Source organism: Brassica napus, chromosome C9, assembly GCF_020379485.1.
Source record: "Brassica napus cultivar Da-Ae chromosome C9, Da-Ae, whole genome shotgun sequence".
Taxonomy (NCBI): Eukaryota; Viridiplantae; Streptophyta; class Magnoliopsida; order Brassicales; family Brassicaceae; genus Brassica; species Brassica napus.
The window spans coordinates 26879435-26892267 of NC_063452.1; the positions used below are offsets into that span (position 1 = coordinate 26879435).

At 35.4% G+C, this 12833-nt stretch overlaps 1 protein-coding gene across 1 annotated transcript; it reads left to right on the forward strand.

The window, feature by feature from the left end:
* The first annotated feature begins 2920 nt into the window (after positions 1–2920).
* On the forward strand, positions 2921–10282 carry LOC106414752 (CRIB domain-containing protein RIC10). The gene is made up of 4 exons (XM_013855345.3): positions 2921–5832; positions 6160–6263; positions 6397–6496; positions 6615–10282. Exons 1-4 carry the CDS (start codon positions 5775–5777, stop codon positions 6818–6820), a joined length of 468 nt encoding a protein of 155 aa, XP_013710799.1. The 5' UTR covers positions 2921–5774; the 3' UTR covers positions 6821–10282.
* Positions 10283–12833: the final 2551 nt, after the last annotated feature.

A 12833-nucleotide genomic window follows, 5' to 3' on the forward strand; every position in this document is an offset into this window, starting at 1 on the left:
TTAGAATCCGTCTAAGCATTCTCAACAGACGTTCCATTCGAATGTAAGTCTCCGTACTCACATTCCAGCATCGGTGCCTTGGCCATTAGTCCTTAGGCTCTTCCATGGACGACTTGTCCAATTCAGTTTTTCCGATTTCCTGACTCTTTCAGGTTATCTCTTAGCAATCCATCAATTGCCTTAGCCAGTTCATTGAGATTCCATCTCAATCCTCGGACCACCTGTTCAACTCTGTTTCCGTTTACAACATTCAGCTCATCCACTCGGTTATTCTGCCTTGAACCTTTCTGATGAAGTCTTCCTTCCAAATTCAGTTATGGACGTCTTGTCCATACAAAGTTAAACTCGTCAGCTCCTTGGCTCAATATCCGACATCATTGTCCTTGACAGTTCCTTGTCTTACTTAGACTTTTCCGAAGCATCCTTGGCTTTCTTGAGCCACTTGATTCAATCCTAACTCCAATCAGCTTATTATCCTTAAGCTTCAAAATACACTTCGTCAATCTTTCCCGTTCTTCACTTCAGTATCTGGATCCATTGACTTAAATAAACCTCTCGGTTGTTTCCAACACTTAGAAAAATTTATTCGATAACTCTCTCGAGTAATCCAAAAGACCTTAAGCAATCCGGTCATTCTCCAAATGATCTTAACTCAGACTTCATTCAACGAATCCAATCATTCATCAATGATCTTATCTGCGGTTTCTTTCCAGTTAGACTTCTAACTTACATTTGCCCATTCAAACTGTAAGTCTGACTTGATCACTCCCAAGATCAAGTCTCTCGTCAGTTCTCCAATGCTCGCGCTTAGCATTTTTCACATCCTTTCGGTCTAGACAAATCTTGAATAATCCTTCCAACTCTGTCCTAGAACCGTAATCGCTCTGATACCACTTGAAAGGCCCCGACCTGGTTTTCCTTACCGCCAGTACGACCCCAGTTTGCTTCCCTCGACCAAACATGATCGATACCCGATTTTTCTCTAATTTAGGATTTTATCCCAGTTTTCCTCTATGAGGTTCAGTTCAGTACACATGATTCGCTAAGTCTAATCCAGCAACTTAGTAGTCTACTAATTTTCGCAGCATGATAAATATGTACCTTAATGCCTCGGTGCTTCGTTGTGTGACAATCCATCCATACACTCCTTCCTTGCTGTCTACATGCTTTCCCGTCCTTCCTTATCTAACCAGTAGCTTGATGAGACACTTAACCGAATCCCCTTGTTTCTTAGTCACTCAGCCAACCATCCCCACGTGACCCAAGTAACAAAGCGAGACGGCTTGGTCTCCAACTAGCCATCCATAACAGACAATACGCTAGCTATGCTTAGAGAAATAGCTATGCCTCCGGCCATCTCTCTCTCTTTCCGATCAATTTTTCCTCTCTCTCGGCTCTCTCCCTCCTCTTGTCTGTCCAGAACCGCGTAGAGAAAAAATGTCCTTCCATTTCCGCGGAAATCAGATTAAAAGGAGTTGGCGGTTACTTCTTGGACTTAACCATCCAAGCCAGTTATTACCCGCTCTCCATCCGTTCGGAAATCACCTTTTTCCCATTCCATAACTGCTCCCGGACAGTTTTAACATAACTCCCAGCAGTTCCATAATTGTTCCCCGTTAGATATAAATATCCCAGCGAGCCAACTGCTTTATAACTGCCGTAGCAGTTCCAAGACTCAATTGTCCTTGTCAGTTAGTATCCGGTAACCGCTCAGTAACCGTTCAGGTAACTGTTCCGGAACTGCTCAGTAACCGTTCAGGTAACCGTTCCGGAACTGCTTAGTAACCGTTCCGGTAACCGCGAGTAACCGTTTCCGCCATTTTCCTTGGCTAATCAGTTTATGTTTAGCTCTGTATTCGTTCCTGCCAGAACGTATATTAATCAGTCCGTTGGCCGACTAACTACTCTCAAGAGACAAGTCCAACTGCCTTGTCTGAATCCGACCAGCTTAGTCCGACAAGCTCAACTGCTAAGTCCAGACCCACAGTAGATTCTTAATCCGGCCAATACAATCCAGACGACATGTTGCACATGCCTTGTTCGTCTGATCAGTCCAACTAACACTCGACTTTGGACTGATCCAGCTCAGACTGCGGGGCGGGGATGCTACACATAGCCCCCAGCTCAGACTGCGGGACGGGTACGTTATTGATGCATTGTTTAGTCGGGATTTTTTTTATTTTAACTTTTATTTTTCTGTGTTGTATATATAATTTATATTATAATAGATTGATTAGGTTGATATAAAAATAACAGGTGATTTTTTACGTGTTCATATTTCATATCTTATGTGTGGATGTCTAAAAGAGTTTCCGATTTATCTTCATGAATTTGACATCTAGCAACATTTTTCCCATGAATATGTCGGACAGAGACCGACATCCGATGAAATTCAACATCTGATACGCTGACTAATTGTCATCCTCATTAGCTATCCAGTAAATATGCAAGATGTGCAAGTATAAGAAAATAATTATCTACCACAGTTTAGAAACCTCAAACAATAGTGAAACCTTTTATTAGACATAGAGAAAGAGAATATACATAACCCTATAAATATGGTGGCCAGATCTTTTAACAGAAATAAAAAAATGAATCTCCATGAGCTCCCTCAGGTCTATGCAAACTCTCTTAGTCTGTCCAAGAAGCTGTGTTTCTTTTTCATTGGTTGTTCCTATAGTTGTCGGCTGTGTAAACGATTTGTTCACCTCCTCCTTGAAACTACCAATGTGTTCTAATTCGGATTTGAAGTCTGGGAAATTAGTGAATCCCTCCATGGCGTACATGTCTTAGTGGACAACTTCGGAAAGTAGAACAAACAACAAAGAAAAGTTATATTAATCAAGTTTTCAGTAAGACTATGAAATTCTATCAATTTAAAGAGTTTCAATGATACGCGACACTGAATAGAGCGGTTTAGAGTCTAACGGTTTATCATCGGAGGTGAGAGTTAAGCGACAAAGTGGGAGAACTCTAGGCCCTAGCTTAGAGACGGTGAAAAAGAATAGAAGATTAGGAGGCTTCTTTGGGTCTGTCTGACGCATCAGCCTTACCTTTTAAAGCTTATGTAGAAACTGGGTGCGATAGGCCGCGAGTTAATTAAAATGATCCAACAACCATTAATTCATTACACAATCTTGTTAGAAAACTCACCGCCAAGGGCCGTAAAATCGTTGGAAAACGTAACTCGGGCACCAGCGGTGACGATTTAGATTGATTCGGTTCAAAAATCGAGATTCTTAAAAAAAATTAATTTTTACTCGTTTCATCCTATAATCGCGTAGTATATATAAAGATTCATGATGTTTTCATGAAAATGGCAAAAAAGCGAAGAAATTGATGTATAATTCGTGAAAAATTATGAGCCGTCTGAATCAATATTGCATAAAACCTAAAAGTCTAAAGAAGAAGACAACTTGTAAAAGTCATAATTGCATTTAATTAAACTTAATCATAAAACATGCAAAACACCCGTGGTTTTTATTCGAATTCGAGTTGTTAACATTTTTAAAGATGCGTAAACCACTGCTGTAACTGATATTTATTGTAAGTTTTTACGAATAAATAATATATTAAAACAAAAGCATAAAGATGGGTCTCACCAAAATAAATAAAATGCTGAGGTGAACACCTCAAAGAACAAACTCAATCATTATAATATAGATTTGTCCACTATAGTAACAAATGTTGACACAAACAGGGCTAGACCTATCAAAACCGAAAATGTAACCCCACAGACCAAAAAACGGACATAAAAAACTCCCACAAACTGTGGCTATGAAACGTTACCCCATATAATAGGAGCCACCTGAATTACTGGATTTCAAATTCCAACTCGATATGATGGTTCACAGGTCATCACGTATCTGCTTTTACAAGAACCTCCTTGACCATTTAGTGGTGTGTTCACCCACCACCATTAGTATAAGACAACTCAAAGTCTCGACTTACCCCTTGGTAACATCTTTTTTCCGACCTACGTACATTTATGATGAGTGCATTGCCCTATTTGTTTTCGCACTCGTGGTCTCCAGTCCCGCGGTTGAGAATCTCCTTTTCACAAATGCAAACAGTGCTAAAAAACATAGCATGGTTGCAACTTGCAACATTTAAAAAAAAAGATTGTGTTGTGGAATGGAGTTGAAGGTTGAAGCTGCTAATTTGCATTCAAGAGTAATAAACAAATTTTGCATATCCATAGATCAAAAGTTTTAGTTTTAAATTTACACAAAAAGCTTGAGTTTTTTACATGTGTGTATGAAATGTGTCTATTTATGAACCTACACAGTTAAATATTCATTTTTTAGAATGTACTTATTCCAATTGTCATAATACCTGTTTGTGAAAACGAACTATTTCCACGGATTGAATGCAGTGATTAGTGTATATATATATATATATATATATCATATTATATATTATATATATATATATATCGCTTAATTATTATTATATATATTGTGTGTTTTTTAAAACAAATGTACAAAAAAAGTTAGGAGATTTGTCTTTTATCGTCCAGTTAGGAGATTTATACCTGCAAGAAAGCTAAAAGTCAAACGTGAGCTCAACAATATGACGAAATCTTGGTTTGTAATTAAAATATGCATGCACTAACAGTTGTCTCTAGTTCTATACAACATTGGTCTAAACCCCCCCCCCCCAGATCAATTCCCAACGCCAGATAATAAATCTATATATGAACTTCATGTTAATTTCTTATGAAACTAACTAGTTGCTAGTTAATTAAACCCACATAAAGTTTTAGCTGGTGATAAATCATTATGAAAAGGAAAATCATTATTAAGCTCCTCATACTATGTGTCATATTTATACAGACCAACTAATCATTGAATACTGATCATATCGCATATTGAAACATTCCTATTATAATATTTTTATTTAACCACATATATATGTATGTGTAGATGCCTTTTCATGGTGACCCACTTACTTATCTCTTACCTTAGGCCTGATTGAGTCTCCATCTTCTTCTTCCTTCTTCACTTGGCCTTCACCATCTTCTCTCTTTTGAACTCTTTTTTTTTCATAATTTCTCACGAAATTATGTTTTTTCATTAAGATTCATTTTGTTCATAATATGTTTTGTGATTTATCAAGAGAGGTTTAACCAAAAGATGAAAGAAGCATAGAATCGAAAGAGAGGCTGTTCCTTTATTCTTCTACTTTTGCTTTTATCATTTTTCTCCAATCAATCTCTAAGATTAATTTCAGGTAAAATTCTCCTAAGTCATATACTACCTTTTGTAAACATTGAGACAAAACAAACCAATTATAGTGCTCGTGTATTAAACTGATGTAGTTGTGTATAGACGATGATCAACTTAACAATCATTCATTTTGACTAAAATACTGTCAAATTATATAATACCAGCATCAATGTGTTTCTTTTATACAGTTAATTTTTGATGCTTAAGATCTTACAATAAAAGTTGTAGTCACAAAGGCATTAGTTCCAATCTTGTTGTACAGAAAACCTTATTCATATATCACATGCATTTAGGTACTATTTTCACTTTATTATCTTCTCCTTCGTTTCTTTCTTTATTTTGTATATATGAATGTATATGATTTATTAGTAATTACTAAAACCTTCATGTTTTTTGCTAATGAAAATAAAACTTTTAAGTGGGAGAGAGGAGATTGTTTGCTGGGCTTCAACTATCACCTAGAAAGGATACTATTTTCCTAGTAATCAAGTTTACAAAACAATAATCCAAGACAAATTTAGTCTGCATTTTTGTGATCTCTTCAACATGGCAATGAAAATGAAGGGCATCTACAAGGGCTTCAAATGTATCTCTCAAATATTTGGTAATCTTTCCCATTTTCTCTTCGTATACTATCTTAATTAAGTTTCTCCTCGTGCTACTACTACTTGAACAAATGCTATGGGTCAACATAATTCCTTTTTATGTAGCAAAAACATTTTGTCACTTAAACCTAATGGCTATCACATATAATATATTGCGTCCGCATAGTTTTTTTTGTTTCTTTTAATGTATCAAGAAAGTTAATCACTTATACATAAGATACTTTGTTTCATGTAATTATTAATTAGTTTTAAGGAAATGTCCTTATGTTTCAGAAAATATAACTATCAATAAATTCTGATGTGAAAATAATAATAATAATTCTCAGCCGGGGAGAAAGAGCGCGATGAAATTGAAATTGGGTATCCAACAAATGTAAAACATGTCTCTCATATTGGCTGGGAGGGTTCTTCTAGTAGTGGTCCTGGTTGGGTAAGTTCTTTTGATGTTTTCCTTTTTCTTGGCTTTATACATATGTCAAAACTAAAGTTATACTAACAAGTAAAACCAAAGATGTCAATAAGTAATTTATAGCTAATCTATGAACTTTTTTATTATTGTGAAGATGAGTGAGTTCAAGGTCGGAGCTGAGGTTTTGTCTCCAAGGGCATCATCGTTTAGTAATGCAAGACCTTCTACTTCTTTTTTCACCTCGTCTTCAACTGGTAAGTTCTTTTAATCAGTGTTTTCTCTCAAATGAAAAATTGGTCATCTTAGTAAGCATTGTGTTAATTGGAGTATTCTTGATAGATAGTTACATTTGCGTTGTTTTTGTATATGCAGATTTTGATCAAGGGTCGAGTAAACGAACAATATCTGATACACTAAGAGATGTACCTCCAGTTACTCCAATAAATTTACCTAAACATAGCAACAAGAAAAGTAGTAGAAGAAAGAAGTCAGCTTCATCATCATCATCTCCAAAATCTTCAAGATCATCTATTTTTTCTAAATCTTCGTATAAATCAACTGTATCCCAACTAATCTAAACATATAAGAGTAGGTGCAAGAAAGAAAAAAAAAAGTCAAAAGTTTGATCGCCTTTGTGCATAATTGAGGGGGATTTTTTTTGCTGATTTTTTTTTTGATTTGTTCATATACGTAGACATGTGTTCAAAGTTTGAATGTTTTATATAAAATAAAAAGACTAGGAAATTTTTTTTTGAAAGTAGAGGTAAAACTATTTAGAGAAAAAAAATCGAAACTTTGAGACGTTTTTATCCAAGTCTCGAACAAGTATCACACCTTCATTTTGGAGACAACGTTATATATCTCCAGAAAATGGGTCATATTTTCCAAAAGTGAATATTATATTATTATGTAATGATACTCATTTGAACTTTAGAGATAGTTGACTCAAACAGACTTATTTTTACATGCGATGGATAAAAAAGCTATAGACCAAATAATGTATGGCGAGAAAGGAGATCTGGGGAACTTATGTTAAGCTCTCCTGCCTTGAACTTGTTTCTAGTATCAATAGTTCTTATCCACTGCGGATAGCGCCCTCATGATCTTGAATTTGACCTCATCGGGGTAAAATCTATAAATAAAACTCTACTTATCAATTAATTCTCTCACCCGTATGCTTTATTTAACTTAAATACACAAGACGGTCTACTTTTTCAACGATTTTACTATCAAAGTCTTACACTTTTTCTCGGTTTTTTACTTAATAAGATATATCTAAAAGTTAATACGCAACATATTTATCATCTTTTATAATATAAAGCACAAGTCAATTGGCAATTTTGGAAGTGATGACCTGTGTCATCAAAAAGTTTTAACAAATTTTTTTGTGTTGGTTTTGAAAAAAACGATTGAAACAAAAATTAATTAACCCGAGTGAAATTAATTACACGACTACCACTTTCCATTATCACTCACTCTATAACTGTTTTTGTTTTTATGCCCACTATCTCAACTCACATGTGAAATTATATAAATAAGTACAAATTTTCTTTTAAAACTTACCATCACCAATAGCTTTTCTCTTTTATTCGATGTAAACAAACATATATATACGTTTTACTGGGTTTGTTTGATAAATCCCCATTATTGGTTTATAAAGATCTCAAAGTTAAGAAGTTTTGTGCTCCTGGGTAAGTATTGTTTTACACTTTCTTCTATTGAGTTGTGAGTATTTAGGATTTTAATTGACACTCTTCCCAAATTTGCAGACAAAACAAATGACTATCATGATCCCACTGCTTCCAGAGTCCATACATTTTTGTAAATCATGTTTTTTATAGGTGTATTCTTTCCTTTTTATAAACCTTACGTATTGTTTGTTGTTTTATCGTGTGTTTAATTTTTTTATGAATTTTGACTTATATGTTTTTTTAAACGAGTATGATTTTTTTTAATATTTTTATAAATATTTTAAATAACATTTATATATATTTTTTAAAAACATGTATATTTATACCGCTCATATGTTTAGAATGATAATAATTTTTTGTACTAACATTTAAATTAAAAATATAATGTGCTCCTGTATAGCAGGGGCCATAATACTAGTTCCTTCTAATTGTAGAGTTTTGCACCGTTGTTTCATTGTTTCTTCGGGTTTTTGGCTATCCGCCGCTGTTTTGTGATTTTTTTAATATTTACTAATTCTAATCTTTGACATATGTGATTATAAGATTCTAATGTTTGATAGATATAAAATTTTATTATAAATATGGCTTTGATAATTTAGGTACTTACAAAACGGTGAAGCATTAGATCTATTAAATTTATTATTTTTCAAAAGTTTCAATAAAAAAAAGGGTAAAACAACCATTTCTTTGGTCAACTTTATATCATTTTATTAGAGCATCTCCGCTTAGAGTTTTTGTTGAATACTCAGAAATAAAATAATTAAAATTTGAAAGGTAGAGAAAAACAGAAACTTTTTTTATTAATATATATTTTTTTAAATTCTCTACAGAAATTCTTTAGCTATTTCAACTTGAGAATAATTTTAAAACTTAACTATTTAATAGAACATATTAAAATAATAATATTTTATGATTAAGATTCTTAATATAAGTTTTTCGCCGTTGAAAATATTCTTAGTGATCAACTATCTATACGATGAATATGACGGCATGAAAAGTCTTAACCACAACTTGATGGAAAAAAATTAAAATGTAACTGAGGGAGAACTTTGAAACTATAAAGACAAATAAAATCGATATTAGAAATAGTTTACACAATTCTTATAAACAACCAAAATTTAAACTGCTAGCAAAAAAAAAAAAAGCAACCAAACTTTGATTTTAAACAGTTTTTATCATGCAACTGTGGGAGTACTCCGGCGACTTAGGAATCATTTGCGTAAAGGATTACCTTGATAACTTGAAGGGCATGTTGCCAACTCAGTCTCTTTACATATAGACATTGACTTCTCTATATTAGAGCATATATTGGTTGGGTAAACATATAAAAATTATAAATTAAACCAATTGACAACTACATATTGGTTTGAAAGAAACAAACAAAGATGACAAAAAATAGTACTACAAATTGAGCCAAGTCCCAGCCCACTAGTTTAGCATTTTTAAAGAGGGGAAAATAAAATTAGTTATTGGACAAGAAAAAGTCTTAACTATAGTTTACTAGTAATTAGTAACACTTATATGTATCACATATTTTCTAAATTGTACTTCTAAACATTTTAAGGAAAAAATGCGTATCTATATCAATTAAAAACAGAATTATCATATGAAAGTAAATTTGCATTTAAGTGGAATATTACAGAAAAAATAGATTATTTTATTTATGGAATATTACAGAAAATAGACTATTTAAAAAAAAACAACCATGGCTAGAAGCCTAGAACTTTCATTCATGGTAGTAGTTAAATCATTATTTATAAATAGATTATTTTAATATCATTCGCAATTATAAATGAGACTGTTCCATTAAGTTATGTATTTTAACTTTTACATATTTCCTAAATAAAATCTTATAAAATATTTATTTCTAATCGTTTAAATCTATATAATAGTAGATGAATTTGTACTCACTCTACATGGGCATATTGTGAGACCTGTTGAGATGAGAGAATAAAGATGTGATATATTGAGAGAGGAAGAGATTTGGAGCAGACAGTAACTTTGGAGAGTTACCACAGTAACTTTATTGTTACTGTGGTAACTAAAGAAGTTACCATAGTAACCAGGGTAACTCGGATGACAAGGAGGAATTACCTTAGGTTGTCTACACTTGATCTGAGTATGGGAAGGGATAAGAGAGGAGACTTGGACAGGCTGTCACTGGCTGGAAAGGAGAAGAGTGATTTAGCACTATTAGAAGCATGTGAGCAATCTCAGCCATGGGATTTACAGCCTGGCCTTTGACTACACATGCTTATCTTATCCCCTTAGATTGATTTCGAAAATGCTTCTTCCTTTTGTATATATCTGATGTAAACTCTCTCATAATTAATCTAATGGAGTTTTGAGTCTCTCTCTTGATTCTCTCACTAAAATCTCTTAATCTCTTTAATCTTTGAATCTAAGTATCTCTGGTTGTTTGAATCATTCTCTAAAACACAAAAGTGTTTATGGTATCAGAGCCAGGTTCCTTGAAAAGGAGAGAGTGATTTCGTTTTTCTTGAGTGTTCTTGAGAGTTCTTGAGAGTTTTCAAGAGCTAGATCCTTTAAAATTCAAGTTTGTGTCTGTTGGTGTTTCTTTTGGAGAGTCAGCTTCAAGGGAGTTCCTTTAGGCGTGTGACAAGGTCAGAAGAGGGGTCTAGCTGGTTGGTAAGCTTGGCGTGTGAGATTAGAAGCATTTGGGGGAAGATCTAGGCTAAAGGTTGTTGCTTTAGGCTAAAGAAAATGGAGCTGCTTCAATCTGGTACAACAAGGCGTGAAGAGAAGACAGAGAGAGGGAATGAGTGGGGGTGGTTCTCACAGATGAAAACAACTCTGAAAAGGTGTGGAGTTTGGAGAAACCATGAGAAGGAAGAGTCTTTGAAGGGTAAAGCTGCTGAGAAAGATCAGACAGCAAGAGAAACAATTGGAGATTGCTTTAGTCTTGAAGAAAGTACACTGCTTGAGAAGATTGAAGATGTTTATGAGAACAAGATCAATCTTAGGAGAGTGTATGAAGTCAAGAAGGTGATCAGTGGAGTTAAACAAGGAAGAGAAGAGTGCAATAACCATGTGAGGAAGCTACAACACTTGTGGGTTGAACTACAAGGGTTGAGATCCCATGTGGATGGGGATGCTACACCAGAGCAAGAGATGGTCTTGAAGCTCTTGGCGAGCATGGAGTCATCATATGGGTGGCTGGTGGAGATGGTTCTAAGAGGGGAACAGCTTCCGGAAATGGAAGAGATCTGTGTGCTTATAAGAAGGGCGTATGAGATAATAAGAGATGATGAGAGGCTAACCATGAGTAGGAGTGAGAGCTCATGGAAGCCAACTGGGAGTAGGAGTGAGAGCTTCCAGAAGCTAACCATGAGTAGGAGTGAGGGCTCATGGAGGCTAACCGGGAGTAGGAGTGAGGGCTTCCGGAAGAGGAGGAGGTGCAGAATGCTATCCAAAGCTTATATCAACATAAGAAAGGGTAGGAAGAAAGTTGTGGGAGAGTGTTCTTACTCAGCCCTCATAAGTGGTTCTCTAAATGAGACAATGGGACTAAGAGAGCAGGAGGAAGAAGGTAGAGCTGATGATCCTATCACCAGGAAGGAATGGAGGGTGTTCATGGAACGTGTACAAGCTTTAGCAGCAAGCAAGAAACATGAGGTACAATCCGGAGCTCTTAAACCCATTGTGATTGATTCTGGAGCAAGCCATCATATGATCAGTGATAGGAAGCTTATAAGTGAGATCAAGGCTGCAACAGGGAGTGTTATGATAGCTAATGGTGCTATGATCCCAATAGAAGGAGTGGGAAAGCTCAAGCTGTTTGGGAAGGACACAACTGCCTTCTACATGCCCCGGTTCACTTCAAATCTGTTATCTGTGAAGAAAGCTACCATTGATCTTGATTGTCAAGTAGTATTCAGACCTGATGAAGTTGAGTTTCAAGATTTGAAGACTGGGAGAGTTATTGGCAGAGGAGACAGCAAGAATCAGCTATACCATCTTCAAATGGCTAAGAATTCTAAACTCCTTGATTCTGTGTGCTTAAGTAGTGCTGTTGATAGGTGTGATAGTATGACTTGGCATGCTAAATTGGGACATCCTCATGCTCGTGCAATTGAATTGATCATGCCTAATATGTCATTTAATCACTTAGAGTGTGAGGCTTGCATATTAGGAAAGCATTGTAGGACTGTGTTTCCAACTTCAGAAACTACTTATGAGCATTGCTTTGATCTAGTTCATTCAGATGTGTGGACGGCTCCTTGTCTGTCTAGAGATAGCCAGAAGTACTTTGTGACATTCATTGATGAGAAGTCTAAGTATACTTGGCTTACATTGCTTCCATCTAAAGATAGGGTGCTAGAAGCATTTATGAACTTCCAAGCATATGTATCTAATCAATACAATGCTACTGTGAAGGTACTGAGATCAGATAATGGAGGTGAATACATCAGCAATGCCTTCAAGAATCATCTAGCCAAGCATGGAATTGTGCATCAGACTAGCTGCCCTTATACACCACAGCAGAATGGTGTAGCTGAGAGGAAGAACAGGCACTTGATGGAGGTTGCTAGATCGATGATGTTTCATGCAAATGTCCCAAAACGTTTTTGGAGTGATGCTGTGCAGACTGCTTGCTATCTCATCAACCGGGTTCCAACCAAGATATTGAAGAATCTGTCTCCATTTGAGGTGTTGAACAAGAGCAAACCTGTCATTGATCATCTACGTGTCTTTGGGTGTGTGTGCTATGTCATGGTTCCAGGAGAGTAGAGAAACAAGCTGGAGGCAAAGAGTACTAAGGCTATGTTCATTGGCTACTCTATCACTCAGAAGGGGTACAAGTGCTATGATCCTGAAGCAAGGAGAGTGATGGTATCTAGAGAAGTGAAGTTTGTTGAAACAAAAGGTTATTATGAAG

Bases quoted from the DNA above. Each gene is read 5' to 3' on its own strand.
- LOC106414752 (XM_013855345.3), top strand. From the start codon at position 5,775: ATGGCAATGAAAATGAAGGGCATCTACAAGGGCTTCAAATGTATCTCT. The intron at 5,833-6,159 runs GTAATCTTTCCC...AATAATTCTCAG, and splicing joins ATGTATCTCTCAAATATTTG to CCGGGGAGAAAGAGCGCGAT. The intron at 6,497-6,614 runs GTAAGTTCTTTT...TTGTATATGCAG, and splicing joins TTTCACCTCGTCTTCAACTG to ATTTTGATCAAGGGTCGAGT.